The sequence below is a fragment of the Vespula vulgaris genome, chromosome 5 (genome assembly GCF_905475345.1).
Source record: "Vespula vulgaris chromosome 5, iyVesVulg1.1, whole genome shotgun sequence".
NCBI classification, from domain to species: Eukaryota; Metazoa; Arthropoda; class Insecta; order Hymenoptera; family Vespidae; genus Vespula; species Vespula vulgaris.
In genome coordinates, this window is record NC_066590.1 from 5,593,538 (window position 1) to 5,613,685 (window position 20,148).

General features: G+C 27.5%; 3 protein-coding genes across 7 annotated transcripts; 1 reads left to right on the top strand and 2 right to left on the bottom strand.

Annotated features, from left to right (window-relative positions):
- Positions 1-9: 9 nt before the first annotated feature.
- Positions 10-7,001, top strand: LOC127064065 (condensin complex subunit 1). The gene is made up of 21 exons (XM_050994580.1): positions 10-256; positions 342-476; positions 535-710; positions 788-927; positions 1,021-1,102; positions 1,171-1,233; positions 1,302-1,535; positions 1,636-1,968; positions 2,081-2,267; positions 2,354-2,658; positions 2,737-3,129; positions 3,199-3,443; positions 3,521-3,641; positions 3,732-4,040; positions 4,118-4,242; positions 4,317-4,571; positions 4,667-4,939; positions 5,018-5,160; positions 5,227-5,550; positions 5,627-5,728; positions 5,814-7,001. The coding sequence occupies exons 1-21, from the start codon at positions 142-144 to the stop codon at positions 5,984-5,986; spliced, it is 4,233 nt and encodes a 1,410-aa protein (XP_050850537.1). The 5' UTR covers positions 10-141; the 3' UTR covers positions 5,987-7,001.
- Positions 6,639-10,608, bottom strand: LOC127064072 (regulator of nonsense transcripts 3B). Its single transcript, XM_050994596.1, has 6 exons — positions 10,341-10,608; positions 9,695-10,109; positions 9,453-9,604; positions 7,462-8,110; positions 7,071-7,360; positions 6,639-6,936 (listed from the first exon to the last, which is right to left on the bottom strand). The coding sequence occupies exons 1-6, from the start codon at positions 10,455-10,457 to the stop codon at positions 6,724-6,726; spliced, it is 1,836 nt and encodes a 611-aa protein (XP_050850553.1). The 5' UTR covers positions 10,458-10,608; the 3' UTR covers positions 6,639-6,723.
- Positions 10,609-11,416: 808 nt separating this feature from the next.
- LOC127064064 (anaphase-promoting complex subunit 1) lies at positions 11,417-20,052 on the bottom strand. 5 transcript variants are annotated; one of them, XM_050994574.1, is made up of 22 exons: positions 20,015-20,052; positions 19,875-19,924; positions 19,520-19,663; positions 19,134-19,451; positions 18,959-19,038; positions 18,771-18,883; positions 18,264-18,533; positions 17,782-18,187; positions 17,419-17,608; positions 16,935-17,337; positions 15,883-16,866; positions 15,542-15,795; positions 15,209-15,467; positions 14,623-15,126; positions 14,342-14,546; positions 13,898-14,218; positions 13,576-13,804; positions 13,284-13,489; positions 12,829-13,168; positions 12,095-12,740; positions 11,879-12,007; positions 11,417-11,738 (listed from the first exon to the last, which is right to left on the bottom strand). In XM_050994574.1, the coding sequence occupies exons 2-22, from the start codon at positions 19,896-19,898 to the stop codon at positions 11,653-11,655; spliced, it is 6,111 nt and encodes a 2,036-aa protein (XP_050850531.1). In that variant the 5' UTR covers positions 19,899-19,924; positions 20,015-20,052; the 3' UTR covers positions 11,417-11,652. The 5 variants fall into 5 exon arrangements, with proteins under 5 accessions (XP_050850531.1, XP_050850532.1, XP_050850535.1 ...); XM_050994575.1 differs by lacking the exons at positions 19,520-19,663; positions 19,875-19,924; positions 20,015-20,052 and having other exon boundaries at positions 18,771-18,869; positions 19,134-19,302; XM_050994578.1 differs by lacking the exons at positions 19,134-19,451; positions 19,520-19,663; positions 19,875-19,924; positions 20,015-20,052 and having other exon boundaries at positions 18,264-18,498; positions 18,771-18,869.
- Between the last annotated feature and the right edge of the window lie 96 nt (positions 20,053-20,148).

The following is a 20,148-nucleotide window of genomic DNA, read 5'->3' on the forward strand; positions in this document are numbered from 1 at the left end:
ACAGTTAAAAACAGCGAACTTTACAATTCAATCTGTGGTAAACTTGTGTCGTTAGCAGTTTTTATCTACACAATTCACTGTTTATTATAAACTATTTCTATAATTGTGATAATCAAACAAATATATAAAATAAATATAAAAATGATAAAAGATTTCATAATTCCTTTAAACAAGGATGAACTTTTAACATCACATGCTGGACAGTATTCTGTAGAAAAAATTATTTCATTGGGTATGATACCAAAAGCTTTAGAAGGTAAGTAATTGTTTATAATAAATTGTTTATAAAAACTATTCAAGTTTTTAGATAAATTTAATGAATGTTATAAATATTGTTTTAGCTTCTAGAAATACTTTGCAAGCTGATGGAGCAAGTTTTATTTTAACTTGTTTTGATACATTTTTTGCTGTTTTGGTCCATGGCAATAAAATAGAATTACAATTTGCTTTAATTTCTTTTAGAAGAATTTTTAAAGGTCTGTATTTAAATCAAGATTAATATCAATATATATTAAATAAATTTTCTTAACATAGGGATACAAATATTGGTAACAGATATGGAAAAGATTTTTGATCAAGGGAAAGAAATAGAAGAAAAAGAAAGACCGAAGTTCTTATGTATCAATAAAATGTTGGCTTATTTACTTTCACAATTCATTTGTCATATAAATGATCAAATAAGTAAAGATTCAAGTAACATACAAAATCCTGTAAAAATTTTATTTATTTGTACATTTGTTAATATATGATACAAGTAATATGCTGATGTCACTTCTTTTTTTTTTAGCGTAAAAAGAATGCAAAATCTGATGAAGAAGATAAATGGAATGATGAACGACAAAAAGTATTAGAACTTATATATCGGTGGCTTCAATTGCCATTACAAAAAATTTGGAAACCTTCAATTGTTGAAGATTCATTTGTATCGTAAGTTTAAGAAAAACTATCAGAATAGATAACATATTATTGCAAAATAGTATTTCTATATAAATGTTATTAATAACACTTCTATTCTTTCAGAGTATTATCACAAATATGTTATAATGTAATGGAACATTGCAAGGATATCAAACAAAAACATACTAGACAAACAATTTTTGAGGTATGATTTTCATATTTTATGTTATTACATACATAAATATGATTATAAAAATTCTTATTTTTTGGTAGATTTTGGGAATTCTTATTAAAAAATACAATCATGCTATAATTTGTGTTGTAAGAATTGTTCAGGTATGTAAATTTTATGTTTATTAATTTCAAAGTTTAGAAGATATTTAAATAATAAAAAAATATGATAGCTAGTTAAATTGTGTGACACATTGCCGGCTTATATTGCCACTGGTGTTGTCCATATGGATGCTGAATGTGGATGTAATGGTCTTTTAAAACAAGTAATAAAAGAAATTGATCAAACTGAACCAACAGAAGCAGAAAGTCGCAATATATCTACTTTCTTGGAAAATATAGCTACTTTGAAACCTGATATTATGTTACCAATCATGGGTGATATATTGGAATATCTTGAAAATGAAGTACGATTTTTAATATGTCATTTTTAAAATTTTAATATATTAAATTTATAGTTTTATTAATAATTCAATTAAAATTTAATATTGAAATTAAAATTTATAGTATTATATTATGAGAAATTGTGCCATTGGAATCATAGGCACAGTAGTCCTAACAGTGTTGACAAATGAAGATCTTACTCCAGAACAAAAAGAACAACGAGACGAATATCTTAATAGCTTATTTGACCATATAATGGATTGCAATTCATATGTAAGATCTAAAGTACTGCATGTTTGGCAAAATTTAAGTCATGAAGGGGCTATACCTTTAGCAATACAAGGGAAACTGTTGAGTACTTGTATATCACGATTGCAAGATAAAAGTGCAAATGTTCGTAAACAGGCATTACAATTATTAAGAACATTACTTCAAAGTAATCCCTTTGCTGCTAAGGTCAGTAATATATAGATATATAGTATAAGTTATTTCATTAGCCAATGAAATGATCATAAGATGATAGTATATGTAAAACGGAATAAATTTATTTTTAATTCTTATGTCATAGTTAGAAGAGATAGAATTTTCTAAATCAGTGGAGAGAGAAAAAATAAAATTAAAAGAATTACAGACACTATTTGCCAGTAATAGTGCACGTGGAGATAGAGAAAGATTAGAACTCTGGAATACTTTACTTCCAGATATAAATAAAGCTATCAAGAAAATTATAGAAAGCCACAATGAAAACAGGGAGGGTAAATATTTCTATACACTTTATTAGAAAAATATTGTTCTTATTTATATGTTACAGAATTTAAGAATTGTATATATTATCTTGCAGATGGCAAAGAAACAACAAATGATGATATTGATCCAAACTCTGCATTTGAAAAAATAAGACAATTAATGTTAAACGGAGAAGTTTTTGATGCTGTATCATATTTATGGATAATTTGTACAAAATTGCAAGAGACTCCTAAAATAGAAAATCTTTCTTCTGAGGCAAAAAGGGAATGTCTATTTACTTTTCTATTAAAAATTTTTATGGAATCAGAAGATACGGTAACTAAAGAAAACATATCACCAAAGAAAAAAAAGCAAAAAGAAGAAATTAAAGCACAAAAGCGACTTATAAATTATTTAGAGGTAAAAAATTATACTTTTTGCATAATTAATGCATACATAATGATTAGAAAGATTTATTAATACAATTATCTGTTAAAGAATTCTTTAGAATTTGCAACAAAATTAAAAAACGCTATACCTCTAGTAGAAGCATTACTTTTTTCTACAACATCTAGTGATGCTATTGAAGCATGTACTTTACTTGGCATAGCATGTCAATTTGGTGTAACAGGAGCAACAGCTTCAGTGAATAAAGCATTGTTTCTAGTTCTACATAATGATCAATCAGTACGCCGAAATGTAGCTACAGTGTATAAGCAAATATATCTTAATAGCAATCAGTCCCAAAAATCAAATAGACAAAGAGCTATTATTTGTGTAAAGTCTTTAATTAATTTGGTGCAAAAACTTCAACCTGGGCAAAGTTCATCATTAGAAGAATTAATTAAATTATGGTATAATGATAAAGAAATAAGTGAAGAAACATTACAGGTATGTCATATGGAAGAAAATTGTTAAAAAGAAAATTTTTGTGTGCTTATTTATGGCGTTTATAAACAGGTATTATGGGAAATATTTTCAATGAAATTACCTGATACAACACCAATAGAGAGTAGAGCTGCTTTAATATTAATAATGATGATAGGTCAGACTGAGAGTGGAATAATAGTTGAAAATTTAGATGTATTAGTAAAAATTGGACTAGGACCACGAGCAAAAAATGATCTTCTTTTGGCTCGAGATACCTGCAGGACTTTACAGAAAATCAAGCAAGAGAATCAAAATATTGAAGCTGCCCCTATTAGGTAAAAAATAAAGTATTTAATTAATAAATATAGTATTTAAAATAGAAGTTTTTATAATAAAAATTCATTTTATATAGGTATCCAAATAATCACAGCATGTTCCAAGAAATTATTACACTTTTAAAAGATAATTTTTATAATCTAAAAGAAAATGGCTATATTTCATTTGCTACTGATGCAATTAATGTGGTATATAAGGTGAGTTTTTTTTAATATTGGTACAATTATCCTCTCGTTTTTTTTTTCTTTTATTTATATTTAATTTTCAAATATATTTTATAATTTAAGTTAGCTAACCAACCTCATCATTTAATAAAGAATTTTTTATTGGATATTTACAAAACTGAGCAATTTACTGTTGAAAATGATAAATCAATAGTTATATCTTCCATTGTATTATCAAAATTATTACACATAGTTGGACATATTGCTATAAGAGAAATGGTGCACTTGGATATAGAAATATACAGGGAATTAAAACGAAGAAATAATATACAAGACCTAAAGAAAAATAAGGATTTAAATAAAGACAATACAAAACGCAACGTATCTATAACATCTATAAGTAGTTGTAATAGAAGTGTGCGTGCTAAAGAGGTTTGATATATCTATTTTCTATAGATATTTATATTCTTTTTCGATTTTTTCATTTAATAACAACAAATGTTTTATAGATTTTACAAGAGGATAATGGAGAAGATGCTTTAGAGGGTGCAGCAGATGATACTGATGCTGAATTTATAAATACTGCATTGGAATCTGAAATAGTAACTGGTAATGGATTACTTACAAAATTTATGTATGTATGCCCACTATCAATGTTTTATAATAATAACACGAATACTAAATAATATAATTATTATTTGTTTATAGGCCCATTGTATCACATGTATGTCAACATCCTGAAAAATATGGTAATGAAAATTTACAAGCTGCAGCTACACTAGCTTTGTGTAAAATGATGACAGTAAGTTCTGTATTTTGTGAAACATATCTTCAATTATTGGTTACGATATTGGAACGTTCACCTTATCCAGGAATCAGAGCTAATGTTCTTATTGGTCTAAGTGATCTTACAACTAGATTTCCCAATCAAGTAGAACCATGGACAAAACATATATATGGCAGGTAATTTTATAATTTATTTTTCAAGCATTGTAATTAATTTATTTTTCAAATTGTTCTACTCGTTAGTTAAAATATAAATAACTTTTTGTTTATAGACTTCGAGATGAAGATAAACACGTACGTAGTACTTGTGTTCGGGTACTATCTAATCTCATAATGAGAGAGATGGTACGCGTTAAAGGTCAAGTGTCGGAATTAGCTCTTTGTATTATAGATGAAGATATTCAGATTCAACAAGATACTAAATATTTTTTCAAAGAACTTTCACAAAGGGGTTATGCTCTTTATAATGTGATTCCTGACATATTATCACGATTATCTGATCCACAAGTAAATCTTAGTGAAAGTCATTTTCAACAAATTCTTGGGTAAGTATTATGATCTGTACGTACATGTGAATATTCTGGAAAATTTAACTCTATCTTTTGTTTCGTTTTATTTTACAGTTATATTTTGAGTTTGGTACAACATAAAAAACAAACTGATACAATAATCGAAAAAATTTGTGCGAGATTCAAACTTGCTACTACTGAAAGACAATGGTGTGATCTTTCTTATTGCCTTTCAATTTTACAATTTAGTGTAAAAAGTAAGTATGATATAATATAGTTTAAAAAAATTAATATTATATGTATAATATATTTCTACACTTTAGGTGTACGACGTTTGATTGAAAGTTTACCTCTTTTAAAAGAGAAAATTCATCACAAACAAGTATTAAAAACACTTCAAGGTATAATAGAACAAACGAAGAAGAAATCTGATACTAAATCTGTATGTTTAGAATTAGAGGAAAAAATAAAAGAGTTATTAGAGGGGTCTGAGAACATTGAAACAAATGATAATATTTTAATGCCACCACCGACAACGTTATTACAACAAAAATCACGTACAGGAACACAGAAGGATAGTGACGAAGATGAAAATGATTCTGATACTGATTTAGATCCACAACCTGTAACAAAAAGAATTCTCACTTGTAGGAATTATATTTTAACTATATCTATATTAAAAGATTCTATATAATATATTCAAATATATTATGTATATTGCAGCAAGAAAAACTAGGAAGAAAATTCGTATCTACAAAGATAATTCCGATTCCAGTTCGGAATCAGATAATGAAGATCGTGAACAAAAAGTTACGCCAAGTAAAAGTAAGTGTTTTCTAATAAATAGAATGCTTTAAATAATATAACTATGATATCAAATACTATTAATTCTTAATATTTCCATTATAAGGTAATACGAGATTAAAAAGTAATCGAAAAGTTATGAATTCAACTCCAACTACACAGTCTCCATTACCGAAGAGGAATAAACCCAGTAAAACAGTAGAACATTCAGCCAAAACATCAGTAAGGACACCTAGACAAATGACAGTACGAGCTTCAACCCGATTGTCACATTTATAAAAATAATAATACATAAAAAATTAATAAATATCATAAAGATAAAAGATATTATATCATTAATTTTTTATACGTGCACAGATATAGGTATAATGAAATAATATTTAAATTATCAATAATTATTAATTATTGAGATTCATTTTATTTATTGGAAAATAATTTAATTCTTAATTCTGCTTTATGTTTAATGTGCAAAATTCAGTTTTTATAATAAGTGTAAAGATGGTAAGAAATTTAAAAAAGATATATTTTATTATATATTTGCATACAATATATGCATTTTGTTCAATTTCTTGAGAAAAACTAGTGTAAAAATTTTTTTTTACATAATATAACTTTAGCTTATTCTTTTTTTATTGAACATTTATTTATGTAAAGGTAAATATAGCATATGCCAAGTACCTTTTTATAATATTCGTAAAAAAAATCAAGAAGTAAACAATATAACTTATCAATGAAACGAAATTACATTTGCATATGAGACGAATTAACCCTCTATTATCATGACTTATATTAAATCCATATTATTAAATGACTTAAAATTCCTGAGAAATTATATTAAGTGATGTAAGAAATAAATTATTTGTGCATTTGATATCATGGGATTGAATATACAAGTATGAAATGTGGAGGAACATGGAATTGAAACATGATATTATCCTGATCTGGCTATTTGTAAAATATATGCTATTTGTTTACAATATAGATCGTACATATTAATAAATGTAGCTCAGTACATGTTATGAAATATCACGACTAACACTACGTTTAAATGTCATAGAACGAACTTCTGCTCCAGATTTAGCAGATTTAGAAACAGTAGAAGTTGTAGTATTTGGAGTTGGACTCTGTGAAAGGGAAGCTCGATCATCGTTAGTTGATTTTTCCCGTTCTAATCGCTGCTTACTAAATTTTCCCATGCCTGGTCTATAGATTTCCATGGCAGGTCGATCCTACAATAATAAAATATATTTTATATTTTATAATATCAAATATATAATAAATATAATTAAATAAGTTTCTTGTTTTGTTTTTAAATATAAAGTATCCTTCCATAAAGTTATTTAGTTACAACGTGAAAAAATACCTTGTTTCGAATCCTACGTTCTAATCGTGGATCTTTTTTATCTTTTTCCTTATCTTCATTTTCAGATTTTTGTAAATTACTTTGTCCATCACCATCTAAAGACTTATGACGTCTCAAGCAATTATTGTCCCCTGTACCTCCTTCACCACCACTTTCTAGAGAACTACGTCTTTTTACAACTTTTGATTCTTTTTTTTCATCAGACTCAGTTTCAATACCAGTTTCTCTATTAATATGTTCATTAGATCTTGATTTTTCAGTTGCATCCTTTTCATTTCGAATACTAGTTTCTATAAATGATGTATATGTATAAATATTATAATATCATTAATGTTGGATGTTAAATAAATGTAATAATAATGTAATAATAGTTAAGAAAATTATAGAATACCTGTATCCTTATTTTGATCTAATACAGATTCAATATCTTGTTCATTTTCATTTAATTTAATGTTTCCACTGTTCTTTCCATTATTTTTTTCATTTACAGATTCCATCATTCCTTTAGAGATAGAAGAAATTAATCCTTCTTCTATAAATTCTGGAGAAGCATCTTGGTTTTCTTTCATTATGCATGTAACATTGATATTATCAATATTGAGCTCCACATTATGTCTTTTAGTTTCTGCTAATCTTTTTTTTTCAAGCCTCATTTTTTCATAACTTTTACCTCTTTTTTCTTCAATCCTTCGTTCTTTACATTCTTTGAGATCTTCTTTAATATCGTATTTTCTATCATCTCTGACATCATTTTTTCTGTCTTCTTTAAGGAAGTCTCTATCATCTCGTCTTCCATAAAGTTTTTTGTCTTCATGTCTTCTTTGATGCTTTATATCTCTGTCCTTATTTCTATCATCCATTCTTTCTCTATATCCTTTTGTTAAAGGTTTCAAATCTCTATCTCGCGGTACTTTTTCACGTAATTTTTCGTCCCTTTTGTTGCGATTCTTTAAATCCTTCGGTGATGCTTTATCTCTTTCATCTTTATTTTCTTTATTGTCCTTGTTTGTTTCTTTATCCAAGTCAGGATTCTTAAGCACCTACAATAAATTTTACTTATATGTACAAAATTATCTTGAATTTAAATAATGTAAGATTAATTTACATTGTACTAATTTTAAATGTAATTACATTATAAATTAATAGTGTAATTATAAATCATAATTAGTATAAGAATAAAAAACACAATCACCATTCTTTAAAATAACTTAGTTAGAAAAATTTATTGTATAAAAATTATATAACAATAAATCTTTTATATTTTAACAAGAGTATATAAATTTATCACATATTAAAAGACAATCTATAAGCTTACAAAAAGATCATAAAGTAAAATAGTTTTCAAGGAAGAAATTTGCTCCCCATAAATAGACACTTTATGCAAGGTACAATTACATGGTATATTCTTCTTGACCATTCATTTGTAGTTTATAAATTCATGAATTTTTTCGTAATCCAGGTAAGCTTATTCTACAAGTTCTATGATTATATGATTTATCACAATTATGCACTGCATTATGGTTCCTCGAGTTGAGTGTATCATTTGTCATATGCAATTTCCACATATTATGTATGTTTGTAAATTGTGTTTCAGAAAACATAGAGAAATACTCATTTTTTCCAATATATTGACCAGATTTAAATTTATGCTTGTTATCTACGTAATTATTTTTAGTATTATGCCAATAATAAATACATCTCTCTCTGTCCCATTCAGGATTATTGTGCATATAACTTTCTTTATGTAAATCACAAGCATTATTAAATTTGTACTGTTTATCATTATTTCTGATATATTTCTTAATAAGTGATACACTTTTATTAGGTTTTATATATGAATTTGCAGATTTATTGCAGCTATTCAATTCTTTGTAAGCATGTAATTTACTTTCGATTTTTAATGTACCATTTAAAATAATATCATTATTTTTTTCTTCAGATAGAAATACTTTGTTTTCATTTTTAATTTGGTTTTCAAAACGAATGGCTTCTAAGTTTGTACATGATAAAGTTGTAACGAAGCAATGCTTGGAGCAGACATCTTCAATATTATACACAGGCTGTGAAGGGGAAGGTTTAAATGAGCAAATACAGTAGAGAACATAGAATTAATACATCATTTTAACAAAATATAAACATTTTATGATCTAAAATTATGTTTAATATAATAGTTCCATTATTATTTTTACTTAAAAAATTGTACTATTAAGTATATAATATTCTATACTGTATTTGTCTTCACTTAACCAACAAAAGTACATAATTCTGCATGTTATAACATATTTAACAATATGTATTGTATATAACTACTAATTTAAAAGGCAATAAAATATAACACAAGAAATAACAATAATCCAAATATAGTATCAAATGTATATTCACCTTAGATATAATTGGATCTTCTTTAGTTCTCCGTCTTTCCAAGTCACGCCTTCTCCTCTCTTCACGTTTTTCATCTCTGAGACGTTGCTTTTCTTGTTTACGTTGTTTTAAATACTCCAAAAGAGGTGTTGTTGTAACTTTTTTTAACGTATCTACAAAAAGTAATGACAAAATAAATTACAAAGAAGATTGTATTAAAAAAATCTTCATTTTATTAGATTATAATTGAACCAGTTACTTACTATCTGCTGGCTGATACGAATATTCTGTTTTTGGTTGAGCAATAGTTGAATCAGTTTCTTGATTTTTAAGACTTTCTAAGAAACTTATATAATATGTATCTGACTCCACAGTACCACATTTTAAATCTTTTTTCTTTCCAATTCTTTTTTTTGGTAATCTTTGAAAAGGTGCAAATTCTACTACAGCTGGATACTCAGTGCCTTTAGAGTCAACAAATACATAATTATCAAATTTTTCTCTGAACATAAATATATCTTGTTGATCCATAAAGTTAATATAAGCACGGGAAAATGCAAATTGACCAAGTGACATATCAGCTTTAACAAAGTACAAATAGTCATGTTCAGGCAAAGGAGAAATTTGCTCAATGAATTGGTCTTGAGTCATTGTTGGTGGAAGTCGACGAATCACTACCTAATTGACAAATTTAATTTAACTTGTTAAGAGATAAATATCTTAAATAATAATATTAAAAATTATATTTTATTAAAATTACAAATATGCATTGTATACGAGCGTGTGTACATATATATATATATATATATATATATATATATATATTATATATATATGTATATATATATATATAACATTAATTTTAAATATTTAAAGTATTAAGAGATCATAGCACTTTTTTATTAATACCTTAGTCATAGGCCGGCATTTCTCTTTCTTGTTATCTCTGAGTTTACCAACATCCGGAGAACTAGCCTGTGCTTCATTTTGCACGGGTGTTTCAGGTTGCTGTGTCTCCTCAGTCATTGTGCTTTTATATTGTTCAAATTCAGAAAAAATCAAGTATTATTAATATTCATTCGTGTTACTTTAATCAGTAAAATATTTCGGATATAAAATTTTCTTTAAGACATTTAGAACACACGTTAGCGTTTACAATGCTTTCACTGCCATCTTGATTATTTATTATCAGCCTTAATTGCTAAAGCTTCAACCGAATGACTTGAAAAGTTCAGGAGTACTTGAATGTCGACGAAGTATAGATGTTTCATTCGCTCTGACTTCAAAATTTGCAAATGAAATTAGATTGGCTAACACATACTTTCCGTATTTACAATAGTAAGGTTTTGACCAATCGCGTTACTCGATTCGACTTCTATACAGTGGCCATGACAGTTACAATATAGCCAATCAGATTGCGAGTTGTTTGATGTTATAGTTCGGCGCGATAAACGTAAGTATTCATAACATATTGAATACTAAAATTTATACTTGCTAAAAAATAATATAACAAAGCATCTGTTTATTTTACCTCTCAAAGTTTTCTCAAATATTACAGATAATTCATTCCTACACTGTATATCCAAAGCAAATAAAATTAAACTCGCCAACATTGTAGCATACAACATTATCGACATGAATGGAGCACGTCATGTAATGTATCGTATTTATCAAATTTATAATTATTACTTTAATCTATTTGTTTTGAAATTCCAAAAATGTAAGAAAATAATATTTATTTATTTCCTAATATCTATTTTAAAAATTATGGTATGGAATTAGAATATCAAGCCTTTATATCTATAAAATTAAGTAGCGTAGTAACATATCGGTATGATACTTTTATTTGAGTGATAAATAAGGTTATTAATAATTAAACATTACGTATGCATATGTATAACGATAATTAATGTGTATGTGAGAATACTTACAGTATCATACGTTTTTATCTATTTATGATAAAATCCAAACTAAAAAAATCAAAGTTAACAAACAAAATGAAATTTTTGTTATAATAATGATAAAATTTTACAAATACAGATTTACTTTGTCTTTCTTATTTTTACTTTAATGTATAGCACACGAGCGCGCACGCACCACACACGCACCACACACGCGCACACACACACGCGCGCGCGGTATATATCAAAATACTAGTTGTATTTTAGTATAAGTAATACATTATAACAATTATTGACTGATCTTTTTAATATAACTAAGATTAATTGGTTTTAAAGATTTTATACAACTTGTACAATGTGACGCTTGATATTGTAGACATCATTTCTTCTTGTTGAAATGGTCTCACTGAAAAAAATTAATTCAATCATATTAATATATATATTTTTTATTTATATATACATATATGTATATAATAAAGAGGTATATAAGAAATAAATTATTTATATATGCATGTATAATATATAAACAAAGGATTATGTACTTACAGAATATTTTATTATCTGTATAATAAGGTACATCATAAAAAATGAAATATGTACTCATTTTTGATAATGTTTTTAAATCACATTCAATAATTCCAGTTGTTAAATAATGTTTTATTACAGGTATTAATTCTGTAATTATATACGAAGTATAATAATTTACAGTTTTATGAAAAAATATCATAATTAAAATAAATTCATAAAAATTAAAATTATTACCATTTTCCCATCCATCTAAAGTAAGTGATACTTTTTGTTTAATTGCAAGTATAGTCTCTGCACTAAGAAGTGGATTTGATTCTTTCAAAGACAACTTGTGTAACATTTGTGAAGATAAAAGCTTTATTTGCCATATCGAAAAACTGTTTGGTTGTTTTTCTAAAATTTCCATATTTTTAACCATGCTTACCCATGATGGTAAAAGTCCAACTTTATCTTTGATAACACATTCGTAAACAATTACTGCAAATGTTTGTAAAAAATTTTGTTCAAACTCTGTTATTCCATAACAAGTTTCTTCTGTTTCAGGGACATAATTGTTATCTTTTAATGAAGATGACATTTCTGTGATTTCCATTCCTTGAGAATGCTCTGATTGTTCATTCCAATTATTGCTTATTGTTGAAGTTATATTATTTAAATTTTTAGAAAAATAATCGTGTTTTGCTTTATTTGTATTTCCATGTAAAATGACTTTCATGTTTCCTTCATAATTTCTTTTTTCTTTTTTAAATACTTGCATAAAATACTTTACTATATTTAATACTGTTTTATCGTTTGTAAATGATGTTATATATTCTGGGCGTATAGTCCACGCAAAAGCTTTTTCTGTTGTTAAAGTTTGTGCTATTAAACTTCTGAAACCCTATAATTTATAAATATCAAAAGTAAAAGTAATATGTATGAGTAAGTTAATAACGTTAATTAATAAAGTTTATTTTAGATATACTTACATGGGGATCTTCTATATATGATAAACATCCAGCCCTTTGTTTAACACTTAAAGAATCGCTTCTCTTCAACATATCTTCAAGTTGTTGCCAATTGTAATTTTTTTCAAATACGATTTCCCAGTATCGAGTGTCTTTTAATTCTATTTTTTGTAAAGTGCTTAATTGTGGCAACAGACATGGAGCTTGAAGAACCATTTCTTGCCCTTGAGTTTCATTATCATTAATAAATGTCAACTGTACTGTAGCATAACAGTATTGTCCACTGTCTATATCTCTTGGTAAGATTACACGTGGTTCAACAGCTAGAACGTATAAATGTCGCAAAGCTTGTAGATGATATCTGCCATAAAGAAATGTGTAAGTTTATCTATGATAAAAACATATATTTTATATATATATATATATATATATATATATATATATATATATAAGTAATAATAAGTGATATTATTAACCTGTTATCATTGCTATGTGTTGGAAATTTTGGGAAAAGAGAAATCACAAGAGCAGCTATAGAACTAGGATTATTTGAAAGAGTATATCTACCACCACCAAGGAAAAGAAGACCAAGAGCCATATGTGTTGCTAGATGAGAACCATATGTAACAACACTACTAGTAGGTCCTACTCTTGTTCTCACATGTCTACATATTCTCATAATCTATAATATCATAAAAATGTAGCAATAATTTATAAATTATAATTATATTTAAAAAATTATAGATATATGTGAGACTTTAAATTTACCTCTAAATCACCTGTTCCTGCCATGACAACAGCAGTGGAAAGTAAAATCACATTTAAACATGTTTCTATAGTAGATTTGCCTGCTAACTCAGCTATTGTTTTATGAGACAATGCTGTAAACATTTGAGCATAATTAAATAAAGTTCTAAATGCATTTTTGTTTGCAGTTCCTGCATATTTCAGTCCTAAAGCCATACAAGCTCCTGCTATAATGTTACAGTATGCTTGACTGAAAAAAATTTTTAGAAATAAATTTACGTATAGTAATACATTATAGTTATATATATTATTAATTTATTTTGTAATTTAAATAATAACTAACTTCATAGTTTCTAGATCCACATTTTGGGTAATCCCTGGTGTGGGCTTTTGTAATCTATATTTATAAACGATATTGGGGACATGACTAGAAACCCATGATTTAGTTGGTTGAATTTCATTCCATAAAATTAATGATTTAGCCAATATTCTTAATAGTAGAAAATCTGGCCTCACAAAATCAAGTAAGTACTGTGTATCTGGTGCTTGCATCCATTCAGCTACAGCTCGATTTCCTGTATTGAAGTACATAAGGCCTAAAGCTAATGTTGCACCAGGACTTGTTACATCAATATTGATAGAATCTCCTTCACGTATTTGATAACTATAAACATCGTAAATGTTACTTTCAGTTAAAGATTTCGATTAAAATTTAGCTCTATTTACAATCAAATATAATCTTTATGATAAAATTCTATATCAATAAGAATTTGAAACTTGTCTATACCTTGGTGATTTGTACTTATCCTTTTGTGCTCCCGTAAAAGGTCGTACATGCCCACCAACCATGTAATAATGTAAAGTATCAGGTATACTGGCAAGATCAGTAGCACCACCACATCCAAGTACAACTAATCCTAATGCCAATCCTGCCGTTAAAGAATACGATTCTCGATCAACGCAATTCTTCATTTCTGGACCAGGTGGTCTTCCTAATTAAAGTAAAATGATTAATATCATTGCATTTCATTCACGTGATTTACTCATTAAAGGCATTTACATAATTACCGATTTCTGATAATAAAGCATGTGATATATGCCTATGTGCAGTCCCTTGATATACCAAACCAACTCCCATTAACGCAGCTACTTGAACATTTTGTGGAACATTCAACTCTATGCTTGTTGGTGGCAGTAAGGTTTCAACATGTAATGACAATAATTTTGTCATTGACACATCCATTGTAGCTCGATGTGTCGCAGATAAGCCAAGCAAAAGACCAACACTAGTTGCTTCGTGACATTCAACAAGGTATTCGTACATACTAAACGGTGCTAGATTCTTTAAATGACCATTCAAACCAAGTGCCATTAAAAACCCCGAATGTTCAATGCCAAATTCGCCTTGTTGTTGTTTATTGTATACAATCCAAGTTGAATCAATGTTTGATGCATTTGGATGAATGCGAAGACCAGCAGCCACTCCATTATGAAATAGAGGCCACAAATTCATGTTTGGTGGTACATCTATGTGAGCTAATTCTACTGTAGTTCCTCGAGGAGGTGCTTTACCTATTTATAAAGAAAATATATTTATATTATATATATATTTGCAAATATAAGATGTTCTTCAAACAATACTTCTATTTTATACCTGTTAAACAAAGTCGAGGAATTGGTAATTGCTCTGTAATTATAGGAGTTGCAGTCCTAAGTGTGAACATGCCTCTAGCTACAGGAAGAGCCATTGTTCTTGTACATAGAGCATGTAAATGTCTCTCTTGTTCTTCTATAAATTCGTGATCACTCACATCTGGCCGTTGAACTATTGCTATTCTTACTGGTTTTGATGAATTAAGTAATCGTCGTACTTCAGCTACTCTATGGTCCTTATTAAATCTGAGTTTTAATATCTATAAATATAAATTTTATTAAACATTTGATTAAAAATAAACAATATATATGTGTGTGTGTATTTACTTATTACATTATCATCAAATTCCATTCCATCATCTTGATCCAGATCTTTAGTCAGATAATTCTTTCCATCATTATCATTAGGATCGTTCATATGTAATGAGTTTAAATGTGTACCTAATGCAGCCAAATCTTGACGATCTACTAATTCATATACATTCGCCGGCCAATTAGACGGTGGACGTTCTCTGCATCTGTGCATAACATCCTTTAATATTAAAGATACTCCTGGTGGTAAAGTTTCTAAATCTTCTTTTTTCATACCTAAGATCAGATTTCATTAAATATATTATTCATTAACAACATAGATAATAAATAACAAATAAAGTGTATGGATAGTAAGTAACATACCCATTTCATGATATAATAGCACAATGTTTTCTATGGTTGGTTGTTGTAATTTTTTTGGCATATCTCTATCAAATTTATTTCTACTTTCTTGGAAATCTACACGACTTCCAGCTGGTATTATCAGTTTTACAAATTTATCCATTTCTAGTTTATCAGTTTTATTTTCATTTGCTACTAGTGTAGTTAAATACACTATATTTCTTGCTCGGGGATTTACATGATATAGATACGGAAATGGTACTACATTTGCACCAATTAGTAAATTATTTAACGTTTTGAATATATCCGGTGGCTTTAAGCTGATATAATTTGGTGTAGTTATTTTCTGTAGATCTGTATCATTTATTTGAGATACTGTTTTCTTTAAATAATGTAGCATTGGAAAATCAAGAAAGTAATGATGAGCATAAGTATCAAATTTTAAGTCTGTGCTTAATTGATATAATAATTGAGCAAGTAATGGTAAGCTTTCTGACATTACACAATCTAATTTTAATTCTTCATATAATAAATGCAATGAGAATAGAATAAGAGGAAGATATGAAAATAAAATTGCTTGATAATTTATTCTTCCTGTAGTCTTTGATTCAGCATTTTTTGAAGATAATGTATCATGTGTATTAGAAAATTTTGTCAGTCCTAATATATCAGAAATAAAATTTTGAGAATTTTTAGATTTAATAGAATTTATTACGTACATCCAATCATCATTGGATCCACTATCACTGGTTTTTTGCTTTTTTGGAACAACCATTGGACTGTTTCGTTCAGTAAATTGATCTTTTTCATTGTTTTGTATTAATTGTAATTTCTCAACGTCATATCCCAACAAAGTAAATAAAACTACAAGAAAAAGATACCATTCTTGTACTGGAGAAAAATCTTGTGGACCTGGTGCGTTTCGAGCTCCATACCACTTTACTAATAACTGCATTGCAAGGTCTCTTTGTAATACACTACGCAATGTTTTTAAACATTTGGTAACTATAAAAAAATTTAATATATTATCTTTTTGTTAATTATTGTATAACGTTTAACAAACATTTACTAACCTAATGGAGATGTACTACAAGTTGGTAGCGTAATCCGGAAATAACTTTTGTTACCATATTCTAACGTAATTTTATTACCCACTGCATCTTTCAGACCAACAAGATTTAGATCTAGTACAGAATTTTCTAACAAAATTGGTGGTTGTGCACAGGTGCCACCGACTGGACTCAAAAGGTGTAGAGCTTCTTCAAATCTGATCTCATGAGAATTTCCACAATTTTGCGAAATTAAAGAACTTCGTCGTGGAAATGGAGAACCGAGCTTGTGATTAATATTTGACACGAAATATTTACATGTAAGATTCGGAAGAATGCTTGATACATGTAGCTTGCCTACACATGTTGTGCCCGAATACAATACTATATTATTTGATGAATCAATGATTGCTATCATATGTAAACTCTGAAATAAAATTAGAACATATTACCATATATTTCATAGTACTTACACAACAATAATTACAGAATATACAAAGAAACTAACTGGCAAACTAACTGCATCTTTTGCTATTATATTTGTAACCATTCCAAAAATAATATGTTGTTGTTTATTAGTTTTTTCTAATCGAACTAAAAAAAATTGTGATCTACTTGGTACTAAATATCCCAAATAACTTTGACCAACGAAATCAGATGTTAGAAGAACTTTAGATGCTCGTCCTGGTAGTATATCCCTTTAAAATAAAATTTTATGCATTACAGTATTATAGTAATTAATTACTGTACATCTTAATATAACTCACTTTCTGTAGAAAACCCAAACAAATTGAAGGCACAGGGAAAATCTGGAATAGGGTATGGAAACTAGAGGAACATATAATAGGAAACCATAATAATAATTACTCACTTTGGAATTCCTACATTTTCTGTCCATACATGATCAAGACATATCTCAGGATATAAGGGTTTACTTGGAGTAATTGCATCTTGAAGCTGAATGCTACTGCCATTACCAGCAGGGCTATTTTGTGTATGATTTAAATTAGTTCCCATAACCATTTGATGTAATCGTGAATGATGATTTATAATTGTATTAGGTATTCCAAGTAAGGGAGAGAATCCTGAATGTGTTGGAGATTGACAACGTGAAATAGTAGCCATTGGACTTTGAGAACGTGAATGTTGTTGCTGCACTTGTGAAGGAGATTGGCCACATGAACCTGTTGTAGTGTATGAAGTACCTCGAGATCCAAAAGGACTATTTGGTATGCCATATCCACCTCCAACATTATTTAAATGTGGATTAACTATGCCTAAATAATTAAACTGCATTGCATTTTTATCAGATATATAAAAATTAGATTTAATTAAAAATTAAAAATAACTTACCAAACATATTTATATGACTTTTATTAGAATAGTTTTTATTAGCTGATATATTGCTACCAATATTTAATGGTGATGCACTTGTTGAAAAATTGAATAAACTTTGTGTTGTTTCATTGTTTCTACAAACCATCTGGCACTCTTCTATTAGTGCTTTTCGTATTTTATACACAGAATGCAATCCAGTTTTTTCATCATATATTACAGCCAATGATGGTTTAGAACTAGTAAAGACAATCTGCTGATTTGATTCACACATATATGATATATTTCCTGTGAGTATTTCAATAAATGTGTTTCAGAGTATTATTTATTTTATATATCCTTTGTTAACCCATTGGCACAATAATTTCTTTATATTTTATTTTAGATATACATTTATTAAATATTTTGTCAAAAACTGTTCATTTGGATCTACATTTAAATTCATAAATTTTCATTTAAATATTAAAATATAATAAGCCAATGAGTTAAAATTTACATTATAAAATATGATACAGATAATTTTACCATGCTTAATAAGTAATGGACATATTTCATCTAAAGGGTGCATAAGTGAAAATGCTATTGGCAAGTTGGCATCAATTTGCAATGGATATTTACATGTCTCTGATGAAGTATACCTAAAAAGTGTAAAAAGAAAAATTCTGCTGTTGTAGAATTATGTAAACATTAATATTATATAAGTAATAAAATACCTTGTTTCAGAAATGTTTTGCTTAGGAATTTGTGCTTTTTCAAGTAAAATACCATACTTTGTTGGCCAAACAGCAGAAACCTATATTGTTTAAATATATAAATTATTGTTAATGATATTATAAATTATTACCTATAATATTAAAAATAAGAAGATTTTAAAGAAATAAATTTTACCTGAAATTGTAAACTAGATACATAGTCTTCACCATTTTCTGTAAAAACTCTAAGAGTATAGGAATCTAGCAAACAAATACATTCTATTGTTTCACCTAACTGCTCTTCATTATTTTGATTTTTCCCTCTTGACAAATGATCTGGTATACTTGTACAAAAAGTACACCATAATGCATGTTTTATATCGGTTTCACAAGTATATGAAGTTTGAAGTACACGAGTGGATTGATCACCTTTTGAATGAATTGCAACTTTCCCAGAGCAATATAATTCTTCTTCTCCACAAGTATCATTGTCACGTATTAACCAGAATTCTTTCTATATATTTTATCAAGTTAACATATATTTTCAAAGTTGATCAAAATAACATGATAATGACAACTTACAAAAGATTTTTCTGATATATTAACTTGACTAAGTTTTTCCAATAGAATACTTTCTCCTGGTGAAGACGGATTATTTAATGACTGTTGATTTATTACTGACCCAGGATGGTTTGAATAAATTTGACGTCCACCAGGAATATATTCCTTAAAAATGAAGCATATACTTATAAAATATATATTTTTCATATTATATATATATATATATATATATATATATATATATAGATATATTTATTACAAAGCATAGTAATATAAAATCTAGTAAATGCTTTCATTGTTTTCGTTTTATTTAAGAATTAATTACATCTATAAATCACATTAATTTTATTATATAATTTAACAAAGAATTACGTACCACCGGATCTGAGGCGGCAATCATTTTTTCCCTGCTTTCATCCAGATTTGCTAAATGTATATTAATAAAGAAAAAAAAACACAATTAACGGTTTTCTGCAAAACGTTTCAAAACAATGTAAATAATGTTGAATGTAGAACCTTCCGACAATCCGAGCAGGGACGCCAAATTTCTATGAAAAAATAAAAATTTTAGTTATACTTTGTATTCATAGGTGCGTCAATGTCGGCACATTATCTTTTTACGTGAATTTTTTGGTGTTAAAACAGAATGA

Coding starts and splice junctions, on each gene's coding strand:
- LOC127064065 (XM_050994580.1), top strand. CDS start 142: ATGATAAAAGATTTCATAATTCCTTTAAACAAGGATGAACTTTTAACA. Junction 477..534: donor TTTTAGAAGAATTTTTAAAG/GTCTGTATTTAA, acceptor TTCTTAACATAG/GGATACAAATATTGGTAACA. Junction 1,234..1,301: donor GTGTTGTAAGAATTGTTCAG/GTATGTAAATTT, acceptor AAAATATGATAG/CTAGTTAAATTGTGTGACAC.
- LOC127064072 (XM_050994596.1), bottom strand. CDS start 10,457: ATGACTGAGGAGACACAGCAACCTGAAACACCCGTGCAAAATGAAGCA. Junction 10,110..10,340: donor AATGCCGGCCTATGACTAAG/GTATTAATAAAA, acceptor TTTGTCAATTAG/GTAGTGATTCGTCGACTTCC. Junction 8,111..9,452: donor AAGATCCAATTATATCTAAG/GTGAATATACAT, acceptor AATTTATTGTAG/GTGCTTAAGAATCCTGACTT.
- LOC127064064 (XM_050994574.1), bottom strand. CDS start 19,898: ATGATTGCCGCCTCAGATCCGGTG. Junction 13,490..13,575: donor CAGGAACAGGTGATTTAGAG/GTAAATTTAAAG, acceptor ATGATATTATAG/ATTATGAGAATATGTAGACA. Junction 11,739..11,878: donor TACAGATAATAAAATATTCT/GTAAGTACATAA, acceptor AATTTTTTTCAG/TGAGACCATTTCAACAAGAA.